At 37.2% G+C, this 24,676-nt stretch overlaps 1 protein-coding gene across 1 annotated transcript; it reads right to left on the reverse strand.

The window, feature by feature from the left end:
- Positions 1-11,998: 11,998 nt before the first annotated feature.
- Positions 11,999-24,279, reverse strand: LOC142257167 (formyl peptide receptor 2-like). Its single transcript, XM_075329285.1, has 4 exons — positions 24,222-24,279; positions 22,500-22,570; positions 21,658-21,729; positions 11,999-15,869 (listed from the first exon to the last, which is right to left on the reverse strand). The coding sequence occupies exons 3-4, from the start codon at positions 21,714-21,716 to the stop codon at positions 14,891-14,893; spliced, it is 1,038 nt and encodes a 345-aa protein (XP_075185400.1). The 5' UTR covers positions 21,717-21,729; positions 22,500-22,570; positions 24,222-24,279; the 3' UTR covers positions 11,999-14,890.
- Positions 24,280-24,676: the final 397 nt, after the last annotated feature.

Consider the following 24,676-nt stretch of genomic DNA (forward strand, 5'->3'; position numbering starts at 1 on the left):
CTTTCAAAGCATTGGGGTCGTAAGGCTGAATATGTTATGAGAAATTGGTTGCTAATTGTACTGTTGGTTATGGCGTGCACAACTGTTGGAGCAGTTGAGCTCTTAAGCCCTGGTATCTGTACCTTATGTATGTTTGGTAAACAACAATCATTTCAATTTCAATTGCATTTTCTCATCATCAGTTCTCAGACCGGTGATGCCGGGGATCCCAATTCCCATGACCGCTGAGTTCATCTCTCTGATTCGCTCGGTATCTGCTGTTATTCAAACCTGTTCCTCAACACATTTTCCACCGATATCTTAGATTTTCTTAATCTCACCTGTAAATAAGACCGTATTGATGTATTGAATTCATTATTACAGCCAGCAATATTATTATTATTATTATTATTATTATTATTATTTTAATTAATTGTCGTGTAATCATTCTGATTGATAGGCAATTTTTCTGTATTTTTGTCTATTTATTGTTTCTTTATATACATACCCTATGGTTATTTGAATAATTTTTCCTGGATGCTTTTGTTTGAATGATTTCTTCCCTTTTTTATTGTTCGAATTTTGATTTTCTTGTTTTTACCCCATTTTAAACTTTCAAACTTTATTGAAATTTATGTGTCTAGTCACAGGGATCCTTCAGAGGCATTTTCCATTTCCTTTTCAAATTGAAAACTATTTAAGTCGTTTTTGGATTTATGTTTTATCTAATATTGTGGGACTCCTGATGAAAAAGCTGGTTAAGCTTCGAAACATGTAGAGAATAAACCAGGTTTCTCATTCTGCCTACCACCGGGGACTTTTTGGATCACCAGCAATGCAGGCTAATATCCCTGTTCTTCTCTATGGGTTCTCCTGTCCGGAGAGTTCTGCAGCAGCCGTCCAACCGTACATCCTCAGTTGTGGGTTTAACAACCCAAAAAAATGAGCAATTCCTATTCTCACCCTACTCATATCCTCCAGATAAGACCCTATTTACACTGTGTATCCCCTGTTTTATTAATAAAAAATAATTAAGTAATTTCCTTCAACGACGTATTATCTACAGAGTATATCATGTTTTTGGATCTAGATATTTTTCATGACGATGACCTGATCACTACCGGAACACATTTTAAAGCTGTAGATCGTAAAAGATAATTAGATTATCATAGTGCAGATGAAAATAAATATCCCTCCAAATCAATTCTGTTGTATCAGGAGGAATTGTAGTAAAAAACAACACTATATCGATGAATCTAGGATACTTAAAAATATGTTTAGTGAAAAAAAATATCCAAAACACCTAATGGAGACCGGCAATCCAAAAAAATGTACAAATCACTCAAAATAATTGTATTTACAGTGGCAGTTTTTTTTAATTTAAAGCAAACTAAAAACAAAAAAATGAAATAAATCAAACAAATATCCATTGGAGACACAATTTTCCTACAACACAAAATTAGTGGAATTAAAATATTAAAATTATGTTTTAAAAATATTGCACTTTTTTTTTTTTTTATAAAGTTCCAATACTCAAAATTCTAGTTTTGGCAGAACCAAATGTTACCAATAAAAACATCATTGCACCAAGTAAAATAAAAAGCAATATTAAGAAATATTTAACTACAGTCCCTCAAAAAAAAAAGATATGAAAGATAGTACAAAAAATGTGTAAGTTTTTAAATGTGGCATAAAAAATGTAGTTACAAAATGGTAAATCTTCCTATTAAATGAATAAATCTATGAGTGCTGGTGAGACATTTCATATCAAAGACTGTCTTCTAATTCGGACTGTCACTTTTGCAGTAGATTGCATATGCGATCTTCAATATGTTGGTCACACTACACAGACATTATGGATCAAGCATTTAAAATGGTCCCTTAGTTTGGTTCAGTAGGCTACACAATCTTGGGGAAGACTGCTGACTTGATAGATGTCCACAAAGCAGTCATGCATGCACTCCAAAAAGAGGGTAAGTCATAAAAGGTCATTGCTAAAGAAGCTGGCTGTTCACAGAGTGCTGTATCCAAGCATATTAATGGAAAGTTGAGTGGGAGGAAAAAGTGTGGTAGAAAATGGTGCACAAGCAACTGGGATAAGCGCAGCCTTAAAAGGATTGTTCTGAAAAGGCCATTCAAAAATTTGAGGGAGAGTTACTAGGAGTGGACTATTGCGGGAGTCAGTGCTTCAAGAGCCATCACCTTTTTAGGAGAGCCATACCCCTTTTCAGAAAAGGCCTAAAACTAGTAAAAACACATGTAAAGACAGCTGTCAAAACATTGCTAAAGATGTGCTCACATCCCCCTCATCAGCTGTAATAGATCGGATAAATACGACCCCTCAAGAGGGCTCCGACATAGTTTGTGTTGCTAAAAAACAGCAAAAAAGAAAAAGACGTAATCACTATTCAGAGCCACATATGCTTATGAATAAAAATACTACAAAGACACAAACCCGTCATAAAAGAGTTAGACGCTCAGTGAACAACATCTTCTAATCAGTTATCATGGCTTTCATACATGATGCTTCTGTAGAGTTTGCAAAATCTGAACTGGATATTTTTGACCTCCCTCCAACAGAAACAAATATAGAGAAATTGCTTTTGTAGAAGTTCAACCTATTGCAGCTCGGTCACACAATGCACCACCGGAATTTTTCATATCGAGAAGTGTTGAATATTAGTATTCACACTGTATACATCAGACTTTCGGTATAAATCTGATTTTTTCCACCATCGGATGACTCCGTGGTAGTTGGATGTATTAGGGGGGACCAGGGTGATGAGGAATATAGAAGGTTGGTGTCTAATTTTGTGGATTGGTGCCATGGTAACTATCTACAACTAAATGTTAAGAAAACTAATATAGGAAATCATTTGTGCCAACTGCTATGGGAATGTACAACAATAACATTAGCGTAAAATCATCAAGGTGAATGTTTCCTTCTTTATTTCTTCTACTTTTCAGTTTACCCGCTGTGTATGACCTTATCTAATGTATAATGTTCTTCTGTCAACTCTACTGTCTTGTCAATTAAGTAATTCATGTTATTATTTAAGTTGTGCTGCTGTGATACTATAATTTCCCACGGGATAAATAAAGTGTATCGTATCGTATCCTATCGTATGATCTGAACAACACGCTACTGTACATAAATTGCATCGTATTGTATCGTGAAACAGGATAATGCAGCTATCGCTGATGAGGCGCGTGTGGCCTTTATAAACCATCCTCTAGCAACTCTTTTTAATCAGGTCGATATCACTCTGGGAGGTCGCCTTAACTCACAATCGGATAACCTCTACAGCCATACTGCAAGCATTGAAACTCTTTTAAATCACAGCTCGAAAACACTATAAATACAATTTACCACTGAATTTTTCTATAAAGACGGTGCAAGTCATCATAATGAAAATATCTTGAATGGAGAAAATATTGGGTTTGTCAAAAGAGCCCATATAACTGCCCACTCTAAGCATGTAGATCTCCTGGGCCCAATGTGTGGAGATATATTTATTCAGCTGAAGCTGATACCGAATGGACTTCTCCTAAAGATCAAGTTGTCAAGAAATAAGGATACTTTCTGTTTGATGTCAGGTGATGCAAAGCTGTGTAAAGTACAGATCTTAAAAGCATCTCTCTAAAGTGCTGGACAAAAGTATTGGCACCCCTGCAATTACGACAGAGAATGCTCAGTTTCTTTCTGAAAATGATTGCAATCACAAATTCTTTGGTATTATTATCTTCATTTAATTTGTCTTCAATAAAAAAAAAATTGTCATAAAGCCAAATTGGATATAATTCCACACCAAACATAAAAAGAGGGTGGACAAAAGTATTGGCACTGTTTGAAAAATCATGTGATGTTTCTCTAATTTGTGTAATTAACAGCACCTGTAACTTACCTGTGGCACCTAACAGGTGCTGGCAATAATAAATCACACTTGCAGCAGGTGACATGGATTAAAGTTGACTCAACCTCTGTCCTGTGTCCTTGTTTGCACCACATTGAGCATGGAGAAAAGAAAGAAGACCAAAGAACTGTCTGAGGACTTGAGAATCCAAATTGTGAGGAAGCATGAGCAATCTCAAGGCTACAAGTCCATCTCCAAAGACCTGAAAATTTCTGTGTCTATGGTGCGCAGTGTCATCAAGAAGTGTAAAGCCCATGGCACTGTGGCTAACCTCCCTAGATGTGGAAGGAAAAGAAAATTCGACGAGAGATTTCAATGCAAGATTGTGAAGATGGTGGATAAAGAACCTCAACTAACATCCAAACAAGTTCAAGCTGCCCTGCAGTCCGAGGGTACAACAGTTTCAACATGTACTATCCGTCGCCGTCTAAATTAAAAGGGACTGTATGGTAGGATACCCAGGAAGACTCCACTTCTTACCCCGAGGCAAAAAAAAGCCAGGCTAGAGATTGCCAACACTTACCTGAGAAAGCCTAAAATGTTTTGCAAGAATGTTCTCTGATCAGATGAGACAAAAGTAGAGCTTTTTGGGAAAAGCCATCAACATAGAGTTCACAGGAGAAAAAAAGATTACTGAAAAAATAGAGCAGCGCATATGAGAAGTACCCGTGGGTTTATGAATAGGTTTAAAAAGTTATGGTTTTGCTCACCTGATGAGGTTGTGCGCCCTCGCACAACCCCAGTGATAGTTAGAAGAATCCTCCGGGTTGTGGGGTTCCAAGTGTCACCGCTGATGATTCGTTACTGTGTTGGAGGTGTCCGGGTTTGGTACCGCTGCTTGCTCCTAGGATTCCCCGGCACTTTGGATCCTGGAGTGTCGGGTGCGATCCACCATCCACCAACTAGGGCTTTCACGTTAGGATTTAAGATTCCTGTGCCACTCAGCAGCTCTGACCGAGTTCCCTTAGAGGGAGTAGACGTATAATATAAATGAAGTTCGGTCTTAATGAGCACTAGTGATGGATTGACAAGCTCAGTCAGTGAATTAATTTTATTATTAAAATAAAATATTAGAGAGCTCCTGTTGGTTACATACAACGCGTTTCAGCAAATAGATACTTGAGGAAAGCAATGGACTATTTGCTGAAACGCGTTGTATGTAACCAACAGGAGCTCTCTGATATTTTATTTTATTTTAATAATAAAATTAATTCACTGACGGAGCCTGTCAATCCATCACTAGCGCTCATTAAGACCGAACTTCATTTATATTATAGGAGAAAAAAAGAGGCATTCAAAGAAAAGAACACGGTCCCTACAGGCAAACATGGTGGAGGTTCCCTGATGTTTTGGGGTTGCTTTGCTGCCTCTGGCACTGGACTGCTTCACCGTGTGCATGACATTATAAAGTTTGAAGACTACCAACAAATTTTGCAGCGTAATGTAGGGCCCAGTGTGAGAAAGCTGGGTCTCCCTCAGAGGTCATGGGTCTTCCAGCAGGACAATGACCAAAACACACTTCAATAAGCACTAGAAAATTGTTTGAGAGGAAGCACTAGAGACTACTAAAGTGGCCAGCAATGAGTCCAGACCTGAATCCCATAGAACACCTGTGGACAGATCTCAAAATGGCAGTTTGGAGAAGGCCCCTTCAAATCTCAGGGACCTGGAGCAGTTTACCAAAGAAGAATGGTCTAAAATTCCAGCAGAGCATTGTAAGAAACTCATTGATGGTTACCGGAAGCAGTTGTTCGCAGTTATTTTGGCTAAAGGTTGTGCAACCAAGTATTAGGCTAAAGGTGCCAATACTTTTGTCTGGCCCATTTTTGTAGTTTTGTGTGAAATGATCAATGATTTGATTTTTGTTTCATTCTCTTTTGTGTTTTTTCATTGCAAGCAAAATAAATGAAGACAATAATAGCAAAGAATTTTTGATTGCAATCATTTTCAGGAAGAAACTGAGTATTCTCTGAAAGAATTGCAGGGGTGCCAATACTTTTGTCCAGCACTGTATGTAAAGATTTCAATTTTCTCCAGTTGTTCAAATAGGTCATAGTTAGGCCCTACTATCCACAACAGCCAAATGCGCTATTGATAGGGCGTACATGAAAGTATACAGCATACCGGCTGGTATGCAAATTCCAAACCACGAGAACCTCTTCTTACGCCAAGTCCAACAACAATTATACTAGGCTTTGTAAATGATGAAGCATTTAGTGGTTTATATATAAAAATCTTTTGTGCTTTAATCATTATAATGTAAACCACCCGACTCTTTACCTGGATGGTCAGCAGTAGAGATGAGTGAACCTGAGGTCTATACTTTGAGGTTCCGGTTCGAAAACCGACTTCCAAAGAATGAAGGTTCGGGTACGAAGTTCGAGTGAGTTATGAGGCAAACCACTGAAGCGAGCAGCGCTGTGCTTGGGTATGAGTGATGCTCAGCGAGCCGCATGCAGTGTTTTAATGGCTCACATTTGGGGTAAAATCAGCATGATCAGATGCATTGTTCACACACAAACAAAAGAAATTGAATAAACTCACCCAGCTGCCCCTGGATGTGTTTACTTATGGCTGGCTGTATGTGGGCGGAAAGACAAACTGCCTAATTACTGACTTCCATTGAGGTTCTGTTCAAGTCAGGGTCACAAACCGAACCCTCTCTAAAATTTGAAGGTTACTGGCTAACCAAACCTCCAAAGGTTCACTCATCTCTAGTTAGCAGATACCAGTTCGGCCATACCAACCTCATTTCAATGTTTATTTAGATGTCAGAGAGTATATGGCTCGTGCCCAATTATCTTGGAAGCAAAAGTTTGATGATTTATGGGTGGAGTCACATTATTAGCATTTGATTTATCCCCCGATCAAGAGCCAGGAGGCCATTTTTCACTCGTTAAAACAGGTAACCTGCATGTTGAAGTGTGGTTTGCGCTACCTATGCCACACATTGTAAATATGATCGTATATGATCATATATGCCTTCAAGTCAACTATACTTGAAATCAATCACAGAAGAGAAGTGTTATTTGAATAAATCTAATTATGGATACCCTGTAACTCACAAACCTGTTATAGTCCAATCACTGTACAGAACCTATATTTCCTGGTGTATATCCTTGTGATTTTTTTATCATCATATAGAGTGGCTCAGAGACCTGCTGTATACATTGTGAATACAGACACCGCGGGTCAAACCGGTTGCCATTGGATGTTAGTGATACTCTGCGATGATAAGAAGGCAGTATTGTTTGATAGTTATGGGTTCTCACCAGTCACTGTACTTTTTTCCCACCGAGTTTGTAAGTTTCTTAAACAGAAACACTGAATTATACTGCTATCAAACCCCTCAATTACAGATTACGCATAGTAGTGTGTGTGGCCAGTACTAAGTTTACGTTTTATACCATATAGTGCGGGATATGCCACACAATAAGACATTAAAATGCTTTAGTACTAATTAATAGGGATGATCGAATACCCAATTATTCGCTTCAATGGATATCCGGCGAATACCTCGCCGCTATTCGAGTATTCGCGATTATTCGTCCCCCAATGTAAGTCTATGAGAAACTCAAATAATTTTATGTTGAACCTGTCGGTGACCTGTGGTGACTGAGGAAAAAGCTGAAATGGATGGGAAAAGGCTGAGACAGTATGGGCACAGCCTGTAGAAGGTGCCTGACTGCATTTCTGGTGTCTTTGAATAATGGGGTCAGAGCAGCACGTGGCGTTTACGTAGTCACCAGAACAGCTCTCAATCCAAAGTAAAAGAGGGGAACCTGCTAAGAAACAGTTTCTAGTGCCTAATAAATGTAATAAAATGTCAAATCAAGCCACGACCTCCCCAAAAAACCAAAACACTTTAGCATATGTTCACACATTTCGTTTTTTACATTTTCCCTTTTTTGATTAGAAAGGGCTGTAACTCATACATTATATTGGTGTCTGTCTCACACCTCCTTTTTTGGGACATATGTGACAGCACTTTAAAAGGTCAGCTACAATGTGCCCATTGGGATGTTGACCTTGCCCTCCTCCTCCTCCACCAGCACCTTCGGCTCCAGTGGCCTTCTACTCAAATGCAGAAAGGGCCACTGGCTGTCCTAAAATCTCAGACTTCTTAGGGCTCTAAGGTGGGCCCCGTAACATACATTGGGGAGGGATGGCAGTCATTTGCAGTTTTCTGCGTCCCGTATATCATTAGTGTGAAAGTTGGAATACGTACTCCATAACACTTTACAGTGCTATTGCCAATGTGGCCATTTGGGTGTTGGCCTTGCCCTCCTCTTCCTCCTCCAGCAACACCACCGGCTCCCACACCACAGGCCGTCTATTCAAATTCTATTCAAATGATTCAGAAATGCATGTTTTATGGACAAACGAACTCCACGCTGGGACATCGAAGCTGATGTCATTGATGATGATTGCATCTGACCAAAAGCAGGTTGGGAGCAGGAGGCATCATCGCCTGCAGAATAGAACACAGTTTGTGAAGCATGCAGCACCGTGGAAGTGGCAGTTGTTTCACTTTAAAACTCAGGCTTTAGTCCAAGGATTTCCAAAAATTCAGTTTTCCCAGGGGGGATGGTTCAAAGACCATGTAGCACAGCATCAGAAGTTATTCCCAACAGCTCCCAACAGCTTATTTAAAAAAAAAAAAATGGTAGGATAAGCAACAGGGCATAACATGCCAAGGAGTTTAATACATTCAGTTCCCCTAGGGAATTGTCCATTTTGTGTAACTCTCTAAATTCCCACTAAGCCATGCAGATATGGGTGATCGAAGAGAGGAATGAAGCTTCTATCAATGTTCCAGATAGTTAAAGATAAGATTCAGAAACAAAAAAATATATATTTCATTAAAAAGTTGGCAGACAGCAAAGGAGAATCACGGAGATCAAATGAATAGTTATTGCATGTGTGCAAAAAAACTATTAAAAGAAACTAGAGCCAAATCATGCAGAATAGTATTATTGTATAGAATGAACTAACATCAAATGAATCCATGTGCACTGCCTTGAAAAAGTATTTAGACCATTTTAACTTTTCCACATTTTTCATGATACACTCAGAAATGTAAAGGTATTTTATTTGGATTTTATGTGATATAACAACACTAAGCAATTCACTATTTGTGAAGTGTAATTGATACATAGTTTTCACATTATTTACAAATAAAATAATTTGAAAATTGGAACATTAAAAAATGTTGACATTATGACCTCATGATTCTCCTGATGCTGCCAGATCCTTGATATTCTTAGACAAACCTTAGACTAAATTACACACAGGGGAACTCAATTTACTAATAATGTAAATTCTGGAGGTACCTTGTCAGTCCTGCTTTTATTTAGGGGCATCAATAGATTTCAGTCACTTACCTCGTCATTTCTCAGATTATTCACTTCTGCAGAAGATACAATGTATCATGTTATCCAAAGAAATACCAAAGAAGAAATAAATAATGTGACTTTATATAGATCGGCTTAATATACAAAATCAAGTGACCGGATGTTGAGATTGTATCTGATTAGTCAGAGAAATGTTCGCAGTTATCTTTCTATGCAGTCACATGCGGACCGGACCAGATATTACAATGAGTGATGTATCTGATGTTACTTGGCATCTAATCATAGTTATATGTCTCATTATGACCGGTAAGGCTGGAGGTAAGGTTTCTTCTGTGGTCGGCAGATCTGGCTTGTATCCTGCTCAGCAGATAGATCCTCGGTCTTCCATTACCTTTATTGTATCATAAGTAAGAATTTGTGTCTCTGGTACAAGGACCATTATCTGCTATAGAAGCCGATAGAGGGGAACAATTTTATTGATTTGATGTAGTAATAAAAATACACAGCGGAAACATCTATTACAGAGAATAATACTGCTTTAAGTGCATTTTTTTTACCTTTGCAAAATCCACATAATTCATTGCCCAGAAGGATCTTAATACTACGGTAAACACATGGGAATCTACCAAACAATATCACCTTCTGCGTCCGTGTTTCCGTTTTGTTTTCTTTTGCTCCTATTCTTCCCAGAGCCATAACTGTTTTATTTTTCCATCACTCTTGCCATATGTGGACTTATTTTTTGTAGGACAAGTTGTACTTTTAAATAAAATAATAAGTTTTACCATATTGTGTACTGGAAAATGGCAAAAAATTTCTAAGTGTGGAAAAATTGCAAAAAAAAGTGCAATGTTTTTTGGGGATATTTTATTCACGGTGTTCACTATATGGTAAAACTGATGTGTCAGTGTGATGTCTGAGGTCGGTATAAGTTCATAGACACTAAACATGTATAGGTTTACTTTTATCTAAAGGGTTAAAAACATTCTTAAGTTTTGTCCAAAAAAAGTGGCACATTTTTTATGCCATTTTACAAAACCCGTAGTGTTCTCATTTTTTTGGGATATGGGACTCAGTGATTTCTTTTTTTTTTGCGTTCCAAGCTAATGTTTTTAATGATACTATTTTTGCAAAGATGTTACATCTTGATCGCCTGTTATTGCATTTTGCGCAAAGTTTGAGGCAACCAAAAAATTGTAATTTCGGTGCTTGCTATTTTTTTTTCCGCTACGTTTGCCAATTAGATTAAGTGATTTTATATTTTGATAGATCGGGCATTTTTGAACACGGCAATACCAAATATATGTATAAATATATATTTTTTTAATCCTTTAAATTTCAGTGGGACAAATGGGGAAGGGAATTGAACTTTTAGGCTTTTTATATTTTTTTAATTTTTTAAAACTTTTTCTAAACTATTTTTTACTTTATTTGTCCTCCTAGGGGGCTAGAAAGATCAGCAGTCTGATCACTTGTTCATATCTCCTGGTCATAGCTGCACAGCTCAGACCAGGAGAAATGCTACTTTTCTATTACAGGCAGCTCTCTGCCGGCTGTAAGAGGAAGTGAGTCATGATAGTGAAAGGAGTCATCACATGACCCTGTGCTACCACGGCAACCATCGGCTACACGTAATCACATCACAGGGCCTCCAATGGTGGCAGTTAAGGCAATTTCCCCATTGCGGCCATATAAATGTGACATTTTGATCTAAGGGGTTAACAGGCACAGGTGAATTGAGAATCCACCTGTGCCTGATAGCCGCACATGTCAGCTGTTCAAATCAGTTGACATGTGAGAAAGAAAAGTTGGTGACCGCTGGCGTATGGACTTATCTGAGTGTCCAATGAAATACCTGCTCTTCCAGGAAAGTCATGTGCCACTCCAAAAGCATACCTGGGGTCAGTACAGATATCTGCTGTATGATCTTCCACCATTGTTCAGACAGCAGCGAGTGACTTCTTCTCTGCATACTGTGCTGAACATGAGAACAGGAGAAGTTTCAATCTTCTATGGTACCCACATATAATTTTATTGTCTCTTTTCTGTAGACATACTGTAACCCTGTACATGTTGCGTGATTTTTCCTTCTAGCTGCCTGTTTTGCCATTTAACTGACTTTATTAATAACAGTTGATAACAATTAACTGCTCAGTCACAAATAGAGATGGGTGAGTTCAGTTCGTGTTCATCAATTTTACCATTGTTTACTGAACAGCGTGACAAACATATCCAACACCATTGAATTGAATGGGAGGAAAACATATGTGTTAGTAAGGTTTAGAAGGGGCTGTTGTTAGTAAGAAGTAGGTGGCTGCAAAGAAAGCAAATAACTCTACTTCTTGGTCCGATCATTAGCTCTCATTCATATTCACTGCTTCCCCAATCCACAGTCATTCCCAGCATACATCTTGTGATTGTAGTAAAGTTGCTTCATCAGGGAAAGAGAATTCATCATAAATTGAAATGTCTAATAATGTATTATGGAAATGGCTTGTTCCACTGATATATTTGTAGGATAAGGAAGTTGCTCTGGTGGGGACCTGATGAAGCTCATTGTGTAGCGAAACAGCTGTCATCTGATGGATTTTAGCATTTGAGAAATAAAGAATATTCTCTTACATTAGTGAGTCCCACTTGAATTTTCTTTGTTTATAGGGTAATAAAAGACATTACACTCTCGGTGAATAAACTGTCAACTAATTAAATTTCCAGGTATATTTATGTGAACAGAAGAATTCAAAGTTAGCTTAACCTATTTATTTTTATTAATTATCACATCCATCAGTACATAATGTAGAATGGAAATTACATAAAAAAAATTAGAATTTTTACATTGTCAGGTTATAAAGTCGACTTTGATATTCATTATGACTTTTTATTGTTGACTTTTCTTTTATTATGATATTGTTATACTTGCAACTTATTTATATATTTGATACATTTGCTCATGATATTATTTTTGACTTTCATGAAATACATTTCAGATTACAGGTACATAAGATTATATCTGGTAGAACATTATAACACGAGAGCAGAAAAGCATGTAACATATATAGATAATGTCATATTCTCATGGTGCAGGACACGTCCCACCTCGGGACCAACATCTGCACTGGAATTTGGGGTCCCCCGTCCTGTGAATAATGTATAAATGTCTGAGATTTTATTACCACTAGAAGAAGCACAACTTTGTACAGAATGTTATATCCATAATTATATTAGTTATCATATATTTATATACCAGCATATATTTATATATATATATACACAAATGTGTGGTCTGTGACTTTGGCATTTAGTGCAGTGAATCCTTCCCAGGTGACATGATTATGGGATGTCACTTCCCATCGCTGCCATATTGCTTCTCCTGAGAGGATCAGTCACTGTTTGAGCTTCAGAAGAGGCCGAGATTTCTCCAATATCCTGTAATACTATGTGATCGCAGTGCAAAGAATAAGTCATCACAGGATCACATTACCTAGCGAAATCTAAATTTAAAGGAATAAAAATAAACAATTTTTATTTTAAATAATAAACTAAAATTTCACCTTTTTCCTTTTTAAAAATTGTGACGTTAAAAACTAATCATAATAGACATTGTCACATCTGTTATCTCCGTCAAGAACATTAGATTTTCATTTTTTGAGTTTTTGTTTTTTCCTCTTCTTCACAAAGCCAGAACTTTTTATTTTTCCATCAATTTAACTTGTTTTTGTGGATTAAGGGTTTTCATATTTTGTTGAAGGAGTTTTACTTTTGGCCGACAACATTAATTGTAGCATTTAATGTAAAGGAAAAAAATGTAAGTGGTGTAAAAGAAATAATATTCAATATTTTTTATGGTATTTTTATATTTTTTTTTGCAGTGATCGATATATAGTAAAAAATGACCTGAAATCAGGATACTGCAGATCAGATCAATTACATCGGTAAAAATAAAAAATTTGGTGTGAACCTTGTATTTTGTGCTTTAGGCTGACAATTTTATTGACCATTTTGGGGTAAATTGGACATTTCGATCACTTATTGCATTTTTAGAAAAATAAGATGAACAATTTCACGAGGATCTATAAAGGGTCAAAGAGGAAACACCGGGCGACGCTGGGCTTAAAGCTGAACTGAAGGCAGAGGAAGAATTTATAAAGCACATGGATCCATGATAAGAAATAATACCGTATCTGGAGCGACGTCAGAGACCTCCGGCTGTCCACTACTTCTCTAGGACTGAGGGGAAACGTTTCTCTGTGATTATTTAATACTTTATTTAGAGATCGGATAAAATGTAAAATTGTTCTCATTAAGAGAAGGGAACACCAAGAGCAACAGGGTCTTATCCGGTGGAGATTAATCCAGGGGAGGAGTAAGAGAATTGCTCACCTATTGGGGTTGTCTAACCTACAAATGAGGAGGCAAAGTATGACATCTGCTGCAGATTGCTCTGGTAGGGAAATCCCACCATGGAAACCAAATAGTAAGAGGATAGGAGTAGTAGTTTCCACTGCTGGAAATAGAATCAAGAAATCCAGAGCTCGTATTCAGGATCGGATCAAGAGAACCTGATGAAGAAGCTGTTTAAGCATCGAAACACGTAGAAAATAATTTGCGTTGTCCAATTCTGAATACAGTCTCTGGATTTCTTGATTCTATTACCTGCAGAGCAGACTAATACTTCTATCCTAATACCATTTCATTGTTTTCATTAACCATTTTACGACTTTGCATTTACTGGTACGTCTAATGTCGCATCCTTGACTTTGATGCAGGCTCAAAAATGGTATCAGATCAGGGGTTAAAAAAAAGGCATCCCAGCCCCAAATTCCGAAAAGTGAAAACGATACTGTTCTTGGATTTTTATTTTTTTTTGGGGGGGGGGCATAAAATTTTATATTTACTTCACCAATGAAATAATAATCTATACATGTTTGGTATCTCCGAGATTGTACTGACTTGGGGAATCATTGCCTGATTAGTTTTATTATATAGTAAACATGGTAAATAATAATAATAATAAAAACAAATGTATAGTTGCACTTTTTTTCACTACAATTTTCTTTCCCATTTTTTAGTAAACTATTTGGTAAAATGAATGGAGTAATTCAAAAGTACAACTTGCTCTGCAAAAACTAAGCCGTCATATGGTCATATTGATGGAAAAATAAAAAAGTTATGTCTCTTTGAAAAGGAGAGAAAAAATTAAAAAAAGAGAGAAATGACAGGACCGTGAAGGGGTTAAATTCAAGTAAATTACAGGAAATTTGACACTAACTCCATCCCCCGCAGATCGATCCGCTCATCTGTAATCACCATAGATGTAATGTCTGGGGGAATCACACTGCCGGGTAACAATACAGTAAAAACTAAACCCAAAGAAATATGGAGGAATTACAGATATTTTTTTAACCATTTCACTTCACTTAAGATTTATTTTCACCTGTTTTTCAGCACATTAAATGGTTAAAGGAAGGACGACTTTAAAAATGAGAATTTATCCTGCAAAAAACAATCCCTCATTAGGTTGTGAGGATGAAAAATAAAATGTTCTGGTTCATGAATGAGAGGAGGAAGGAAAGAAAGTGAAAAAATAGGCAAGACTCCAAGAGGTTAATAGGTGTCACATACAGGAGATAACAGGGATATATATTACACATCAGTAGTGCGAGAACTTCCTGTATCTTCTCTGCACAGGTCATTAGGATGTTCTCTTAAGGCTTTTTCTACCCTGGCGGGGATGGATCTGAAGAAACCTTGTCGGAAACCCGGTCCCATAAATACATAAATGATTGGGTTCATGCAGCTGTTAACACAAGCCAGGGTGATAACAATGGTCTGTATTATATAGAATCGAAAGTCATCTAAAAAATAATCCCGGGGTGTTAGTGGCCAGATGTAATATGGAAACCAGCAGATGAAGAAACACAATATAACAGCTGTGATGATCCTGGAGGATCTCTTAGATCTCTGGGATCTCTTACTTTTTCTAATCTTGTAGAGAATGGTGACATAAGAGGTGACGATGATGAGGAAAGGGATCACACACATTATAACGAATCTGATCAGATTCATGGTGTGATCTAACTCTGGGTTATAAGGAATTATATAGTCAAAATATATACACCATTCATTTCTATCACCTACACGGTATGTATACACGTAATACAGTACACCCGCTACAATGAGGCTCAGCCCCCAGATGATCGCTGCAGAGATTCTCACCACATTACAGGTTCTATGAACTTTGGCCCAGAATGGCCACATGACGGACACCCAGCGGTCAATACTCATGGCCGTCAGGAGGAGAACACTGGCGGTCATGTTTATATTAAAGAGAAAAATGTTTGCAGTGCAATTTGCAATTATTGAGAAATGGCCGTTTGAGTACAATGAGTAATATAAAACACACTCATAAATTCTCAGAGGCAGAGACGCACAGCACAGGAAGTCCGCGATGGCCAGGTGGAGGAACCACACGGCACTGACTGTGTCCTTCATCCTGAATCCGGCAATCCAGATGACTAATCCATTACCGATAATCCCGAGAGCAAAAACAATGCTGTATAATGTAATTGACATCTTGGGTAAAATGTTTTTGTAATAATAAAAGTGGTGACCGTGAAATGACCTGAGGAGACAGGATAGGGTAGACATTAGGAAAGTTAACAATTTATTTTTTCGTAAATGTCTGGCTTGCCGGGGTGGCCTCACCTGGGAAGGGGTGGTAGAAAGGGAGATGCCCCCCGGGCCGGTCTTTAGTAACTGCTCAGTGCTGCACGTCTCCCAGGTGCCTCAGCCGCACTGTGCTGTCATCATAATCCCTTACGGTCTGATAACAATATGTAATGTGCGGCTGTGCTGTGACTGCAGACGTGATACAAGGTACAGCGATGCTGCAGCAGCCGGCGGCCCTGCCCCATGATACCCATGATAACCCGAATCCTCAATGAACCAGTAAAGGCTTACATATAAAATTAGTGATGTAGAGAATGCTTATTTACAATGGCGATTCAGTATGAACATGACAATAAAATATAATTCAACCACAATATACTGTAGATGTTATAATAAAGGAGGGAATGTAAAACACTTGTGATGAAAGAGGTTACTACAATAATAAAGTGTCTAAATACAGTAAAACCTCACAGATCAGAAAGTTATCATCAGTATCTGTGTGCAGCCATAAAGATGATAGGCAGGGATGATCGAATACCTGAAATATTCGGCTTCGCGAATATCCAACAAATAGGTGGCCTCTATGCGAATATTTGATGTGCAATGTAAGTCTATGGCAAACCCGAATCTTTACGAATAGTTGTTATTCGGGTTTCTCATAGACTTACATTGCACATCAAATATTCGCGAACAGTCGAATAGTGGCGACTTATTCGGCAAATATTCGCGAAGCCGAATATTTGAGGTATTCGATCATCCCTAGTGATAGGTATAAAGTGTGGTAACACATGGATTAGGAAGAAATCACTCAATAATAGGAGTAAAAACAAACATAGGAAAATGCTATCAGCTTCCACCTCTTGGAGTTGAATATATGGGTGGTGCAGCAACAAAATTATCGTAGCAATAGTTGAGCAATAAATAGGAGAGATAGAAGGACTAGTACAACAAAATGTAAAGCAATAAATGAATATACAAAGTCTAGAAGAGTGCGGCCACACTATGGAAGATAGACAGAGGGGGCAACGCACCGAACAAAGGCAGAAGAGGTGTGAGCCAGAACCTGGAGGAAATAATGGGGAGGAGAATCCTCCCACATAGGTCGCCACCTGCAGTGCGGCTTTATGAAGGGTAAAAAGAAGGCTGTGGTCAGAGAACGCTTCTTATATGTACAAATAACAAAGACATGAACTCAACCAGGTGTGTAATACAGGCGCCCATACTCAGATATACAACGCAGTTAGCTCAGACGTGTGAGTGTGTGATATGGTGGTTGCGTCATGATCACTAATCTGCGGCTGCACAAGTCAGACAGTATACATACAAATGTCCTTATAAATAAAGAGAATATACCCTACCAATCAAGATTCCATATTCAATAATTATCCAATTGCAGGAAAACAACATCAGCTCCAATAAAAATCAAAGCCGTGTGATAAAGATTAAAATATTATATTATTAAAAATTCATAAAAAAGACATATTTGTTAAAAAGGAAGAATACCACAATGATAAAGAATTACTGGAATTTTTAGACACCCATGAGTTAGTTACAAGTGCATCTCAATAAATTAGAATATTATCAAAAAGTTAATTTATTTCAGTTATTCAATACAAAAAGTTAAACGCATATATTATATAGAGTCATTACACACAGAGGGATCTATTTCACGTACGTATTATATAGAGTCATTACACACAGAGGGATCTATTTCACATGTTTATTATATATTATATAGAGTCATTACACACAGATGAATCTATTTCATCTGTTTATTATATATTATATAGAGTCATTACACACAGAGGGATCTATTTCATGTGTAATTATATAGAGTCATTACACAAAGATGGATCTATTTCACGTGTTCATTATATATTATATAGAGTCATTACACACAGAGGGATCTATTTCATGTATTAATTATATATTATATAAAGTCATTACACAGAGGAATCTACTTTATGTATTTAGTATATATTATATAGAGTCATTACACACAGAGGGATTTATTTCATGTGTTTACTATATATTTTATAGAGTCATTTTACAAAGAGGGATCTATTTAACGTGTTTATTATATATTATATTGAGTAATTACACACAGAGGGATCTATTCCATGTATTTATTATATATTATATAGAGTCTTTACACACAGAGGGATCTATTTCACGTGTTTATTATATATTATATAGAGTCATTACACACAGAGGGATCTATTTAATGTGTTTATTAATTATTATAAAAAAATCATTACACACAGAGGAATCTATTTCACGTGTGTATTATATATTATATAGAGTTATTACACACAGAGGGATTTATTTCATGTGTGTATTATATATTATATAGAGTCATTACACACAGAAGGATCTATTTTATTTATTATATATTATATAGAGTAATTACCCACAGATGGATCTATTTCATGTGTTATTTTATATTTTATAGAGTCATTAGACACAGTGGGATCTAATTCATGTGTCGCATTCCTTGTGTCAATGATAAATATTGACCATACAGTTATATACAAGGAGGCAAAAGTTAGTCTCTCATAGGAAAAATAAAGTGCATATCTGAACCAACTGTAGTATAATACATATTGCCCATCACTCTAAGATATGTATGGTTTATACAAATATGTTCTATCAAAAAGGTTAAATTGAGAGAAAATTAAAGTGCATGTGCAGATTTAACAACAGTTTAATGTATATTGCTCTATCTTCGAAACTTATGTAATCATGCGGAAAATCCATGTAAGGTATAATGCACATAATATGTAAAAGGAATATTCTTATTACTATCAGAGTAAATACTATTTCTCACAACTATATATAATAGATGTCCATGGAAAAATGGACGAGTGATAGGATCTACAGAAAATTAGCCATACTACCATTACCGCCGTGGTAGTTCAGGCGTGCCCTGTTATGATCTGATAACTGTGGACAATCACGAAAAATCCCATTAATCAGGAAAAAAAACCCACAAGAGTAGTTGGAAACTAAGCTGCCTGCAATTCCCTATCTATCGGACAACATTAGAAGTAGCAGTGGGATGTTCCTAACACACTAAGGAGCACTTTGCACACTGCGACATCGCAGGTGCGATGTCGGTGGGGTCAAATTGAAAGTGACGCACATCCGGCATCGCATGCGACATCGCATTGTTGAAAGCCTAGATGATACGATTAACGAGCGCAAAAGCGTCGTAATCGTATCATCGGTGCAGCGTCGGCGTAATTCATAATTACGCTGACGCGATGGTCCGATGTTGTTCCTCGCTCCTGCGGCAGCACACATCGCTGTGTGTGAAGCCGCTGGAGCGAGGAACATCTCCTACCGGCGTCACCGCGGCTTCCGTAGGTTATGCGGAAGGAAGGAGGTGGGCAGGATGTTTACATCCTGCTCATCTCCGCCCTTCCGCTCCGATTGGCCGCCTGCCGTGTGATGTCGCAGTGACGGCGGACGAGCCGCCCCCTTAACAAGGAGGCGGGTCGCCGGCCACAGGGACGTCGCACGGCAGGTGATTGTGTGTGTGAAGCTGGCGTAGCGAAAATTTTCGCTACGCCAGCTATCACCACATATCGCTGCTGCGACGGGGGCGGGGACTATCGCACTCGGCATCGCAGCATCGGTCTGCGATGTCGCAGTGTGCAAAGTGCCCCTTAGACACTTCGTCAATACCGGAGAAACTAGCTACACCTCAAAGATAGAAATGAGAAATCCTAACTTGCCTCGGAGCAGTCCCCAAAGGAATAGCAAGCCCCCAACATGTAGATGACGGTGATGTAAGAACACACAATACACAGATAGAAAATATATATAAGCAAATGTGAGGCCCGACTTACTAGATAAAACAGGACAGGACAGATAGCTGATTGAGGCCAGCAAAAACCCTGCAATAAATACCAATCTCCTGATAGGAAAAAAGATCTGAGACCACTGGGTCTCTCCCCACTATATCAGGTACTCTTGTGCCAGACACTTTAGACAGAACTGCAGATATAATGGGAAGAAACAAAAACACAGAACAAATAATAGTCTAAAGTGCAAATACTCCAATCATGTACAGGGAGCCAGCTCCCTTTTTTTGCTGGAAGAACTGCCCTGCTCACAAAAACAGAAAGACAGATCCTCACATACAAGAAATCAAACACAGGACCAAATTGAATAAGCAGAAAAACTCTTAAGTGCAAATCCAGCAATTAAGCACAGAAACAGTAAACTTATCTGGAGTAGATTTAGGCACCGAATAAATGAGAGAAACAGAAGGGAAAACTCCCATCCATCTTCAGAAGCAGGCAGGAAACATTTATCACCGGCCCAAAAATGCTCTCCTAAATAGACTAGGCTGATCTGCAATATGATTTTCTGGATTCCCAATTAATTCCATCACCTGTGTGAATCACAGATTCAAACTCAGCTTCATTACCATTCCTGGCCTTCAGAGGGAGCTCGACACCAGCACCCACTCGGATGACCTTCACAACAATGCCCTATGCGGATGTATTAGTTGCTGGTCCGTCCACCCTCAAAGAAGCAGGGCAAAACAAACGCCTTCCATATTATATAATGCAAAATCTCATAATCTTCCATATAGTATAATTCCCACCCCATGATCCTCTATACTTTATAATGTACCTTCATATAAAATAATGCACACCTCATAGTTCTCCTTTAAAATAATTAATCTCAATAGTTTACAGTACATTATGAAAACCTCATAATTCTCCATAAAAAAAAATGCAGACCCCATATTCCTCCATATAATAAAATGCACCTGATAGTCCTCCATATAACAAAATACACCCTTCATAGTCCTCCATGAAGAATAATACACACCCCATAGTCCTCCATATAGTATAAAGCACTCACATATTCCTCCATAAATTATAATTCACACCACATAGTCCTCCATCTAAAATAATGCATCCCATAGTCTTCAATTTATAATATGAACAACCCATAATTCTCCATAAAAAAATAATGAAGACCCCATAATCATCCATATAGAATAATGCTGTTATGCACATATAAAGACACAAACATATAAAAGAAGACATGAAAACTAAACAACCGAAGCTACATCCATGCCTAAATGTTTACTATATAGACTAAAATTGTTTTCTAGTTGTGTAGCTAGGGACAGTTTGGACCTGGGTCCCTGAATGGCCATCAGACCATTTCTCATTGGTCACAAGGAACCAGAGAGGAGATAGGTAAACACATATAGCCAAGATATGGACAGAGTGCAGGGGTAGACCAAATCCAAACTTGAGTAAATGTAAAACATGTGCACAAGTGTAAAAGGTGCAATAGCAAGATAGGGAGGCCGCCAACAAACCTAACAAATAGAATAAGAAAGGTGGAGGAAGACCCAGGGTTTTAAAATTTGCAACACAGGTCAGTTTATGCCGAATAAACAACACACACTGGAACTGTAAGTTGTTGCGTTTTTGATGCAGTAAAATATTCAGTTATTATACAGGAGCCACAATACACAGCCGAATCCTCTGCTCCACAGACACCACTGACGCCTGATGGACGACACTGACGTGTAGAGGGGTTTAAAGGGTTAACTCAAGTTTCCATCATTGTAATAGGAATAATGGTGCTGCAGGTGGAGCTGATTTATCCCTATGAATATTGATGTAATTGGGGCGGAGGCTCGGATATAGATGTGAATGGAGTCTGCACTGATATCTCAGAGAAATAAAGAATTAGGAATATAAACTTACCGGCTGTAGTATTCCTGAGTTGTACTAGATGTGGTCAGATTATCATCATCAGGATCCATTCTGAGAATTCACCTACAAGAAAAATAAATAATAATAATAATAATAATAATAATAATAATAATAATAATAATAATAATAATACAGACTGTCATGTGATCATTGTGTCTGTGCAGTAGAAGTTGTGGAATTTTATTAACGATCACTGCCGTATTTCTGCCATTTTTTTTATTTTACTGTCCCCTCTGTCAGCAATCAGTAATGTGTGTAGAGATTATATTACATTACTGACCAGTCTCCGCCTTTTGCTGTTTCCAGCTTTCCTTGCCCTGTTCCGAGTCTCATAGACTAACACTGAAAAAGTGCCCTCCGCTCCACACAGAAGACGCTGAGTGATCCGGCAGGACAGAACTGCGGTCACATGATTGTGGAGTAGACTGGAGCAGCGCTGGAAACGGCAGATGATGACGACTGGTAAGTAATGTAATACATTAATCACATTTATCTCCACCTTATACAGTATTATAGGGGAAATTATAAAACTGGCTGGAGGAAGACGAGCTGCACGCTGTATAGTTCTTGGTGACAGCATCTAGAAATATTAGCATTGAGCAAAATAAGGAAAATATAGAGAATAATATTATTTTTTTATTATTTTATATGGCAGTGCAAGGACAATGGCCACAAATCTACCTATATTATGATCTCCAAGTGTGTCTACAAGGAGAGTTGTATCCACCACTGATAAAGACGTCATGTTCTGCTGTGGAATGACTTACTACAGTTATATTATTATCTCTCATCACACGAGACATAACACCCAAACCCATCAGCTCAATATCTACCTGGAGACGCCCGAAAGGGAATCTGTCCGCACAATCCTCTCCACACACTGATTATAGGGTCGTGTTCCTCTCTGAAAACAATGGAAAACAATCAACATGATCAAATACACTGTAAGAAATCTAATAAGTAGCACAATATTGGTATAATATATTGCTGTTCTCTAATAAATAAAATCTATTAAGAAAAATAAATGATAGATAATAGATAGATAGATGATAGATAAATAGATGGATAGATAGATAGATAGAGGGATAGATAGATAGATAGATAGATGGATAGATAGAGGGATAGATAGATAGATAGATAGATAGATAGATAGATAGATAGATAGATAGATAGATAGATAGATAGATTGATAGATAGATAGATAGATAGATAGATAGATAGATAGATAGATAGATAGAGGGATAGAGGGATAGATAGATAGATAGATAGATAGATAGAGGGATAGATAGATAGATAGATAGATAGATAGATAGAGGGATAGATAGATAGATAGATAGATAGATAGATAGATAGATAGATAGATAGATAGAGGGATAGATAGATAGAGGGATAGATAGATAGAGAGATAGATAGATAGATAGATAGATAGATAGATAGATAGATAGATAGATAGATAGAGAGATAGATAGATAGATAGATAGATAGATAGATAGAGGGATAGATAGATAGATAGATAGATGGATAGATAGAGGGATAGATAGATAGATATATAGATAGATAGATAGAGGGATAGATAGATAGATAGATAGATAGATAGATAGATAGATAGATAGATAGAGGGATAGATAGATAGATAGATAGATAGATAGATAGATAGATAGATAGATAGATAGATAGAGGGATAGATAGATAGATAGATAGATAGATAGATAGATAGATAGATAGATAGATAGATAGATAGATAGATAGATAGAGGGATAGATAGATAGAGGGATAGATAGATAGAGAGATAGATAGATAGATAGATAGATAGATAGAGGGATAGATAGAGGGATAGATAGAGGGATAGATAGAGGGATAGATAGATGGATAGATATATAGATAGATAGATAGATAGATATATAGATAGAGGGATAGATAGATAGAGGGATAGATAGATAGAGGGATAGATAGAGGGATAGATAGATATATAGATAGAGGGATAGATAGATAGAGGGATAGATAGAGGGATAGATAGATATATAGATAGAGGGATAGATAGATAGATAGATAGATAGATGGATAGATATATAGATAGATAGATAGATAGAGGGATAGATAGATAGAGAGATAGATAGATAGAGAGATAGATATATAGATAGATAGAGGGATAGATAGATAGATAGATAGATGGATAGATATATAGATAGATAGATAGATAGATAGATAGATAGATAGATAGATAGATAGATAGAGGGATAGATAGAGGGATAGATAGATAGAGGGATAGATAGATAGATAGATAGATAGATAGATGAAGGGATAGATAGATAGATAGATAGATAGATAGATAGATAGATAGATAGATAGATAGATAGATAGATAGATAGAGGGTTACATAGATAAATAGAGGGATACATAGAGAGATAGATAGATAGATGGATAGAAAGATAGATAGAGGGATGGATACATAGATAGATAGATAGATAGATAGAGGGATTGATAAATAAATAGATAGATGGATAGATAAATAGATAGATAGATAGATAGATAGATAGATAGATAGATTTCATTACCTTTCTTCTCCTCCAGGTTCCCTTCTCTTTGGTCAGTGAGAGCAGCGGATCCTTTGCCTATAATCAGCATTGCTCCTGTATATATATATATTCACTTCTCCGCCCTCCAATCCATCAGACACTTCCACTAAGTGCAAATAATTATCAAAGTATAAAATAATTGTTGATTATATCATTTATTTAGTTATTATTGAAATATTGGGATGTTTTTGTTTATACATATTTTATACATATCATTTTTAATGCTTTTTCTTGACTCATATAATTATTTGCGCTTTGAGTCCATTATGAGAAAACTTCAATACAAAAGTGTTTGTTCCTGTTGAATTTAGTGATAAAATCCTGTAAATATTAATGCATTTAGTTAGATATTAGGCATACATTGAAGATGAAAATGAGAAAACAACACACAATTTCCTAAATGTTGCGGTCATTGTGTCGTCCTATGTGATTAT

The sequence above is a fragment of the Anomaloglossus baeobatrachus genome, chromosome 11, assembly GCF_048569485.1.
Source record: "Anomaloglossus baeobatrachus isolate aAnoBae1 chromosome 11, aAnoBae1.hap1, whole genome shotgun sequence".
NCBI classification, from domain to species: domain Eukaryota; kingdom Metazoa; phylum Chordata; class Amphibia; order Anura; family Aromobatidae; genus Anomaloglossus; species Anomaloglossus baeobatrachus.

Bases quoted from the DNA above. Each gene is read 5' to 3' on its own strand.
- LOC142257167 (XM_075329285.1), bottom strand. From the start codon at position 21,716: ATGGATCCTGATGATGATAATCTGACCACATCTAGTACAACTCAGGAA. The intron at 15,870-21,657 runs GTAAGTTTATAT...CTGTCTCCTCAG, and splicing joins ACTCAGGAATACTACAGCCG to GTCATTTCACGGTCACCACT.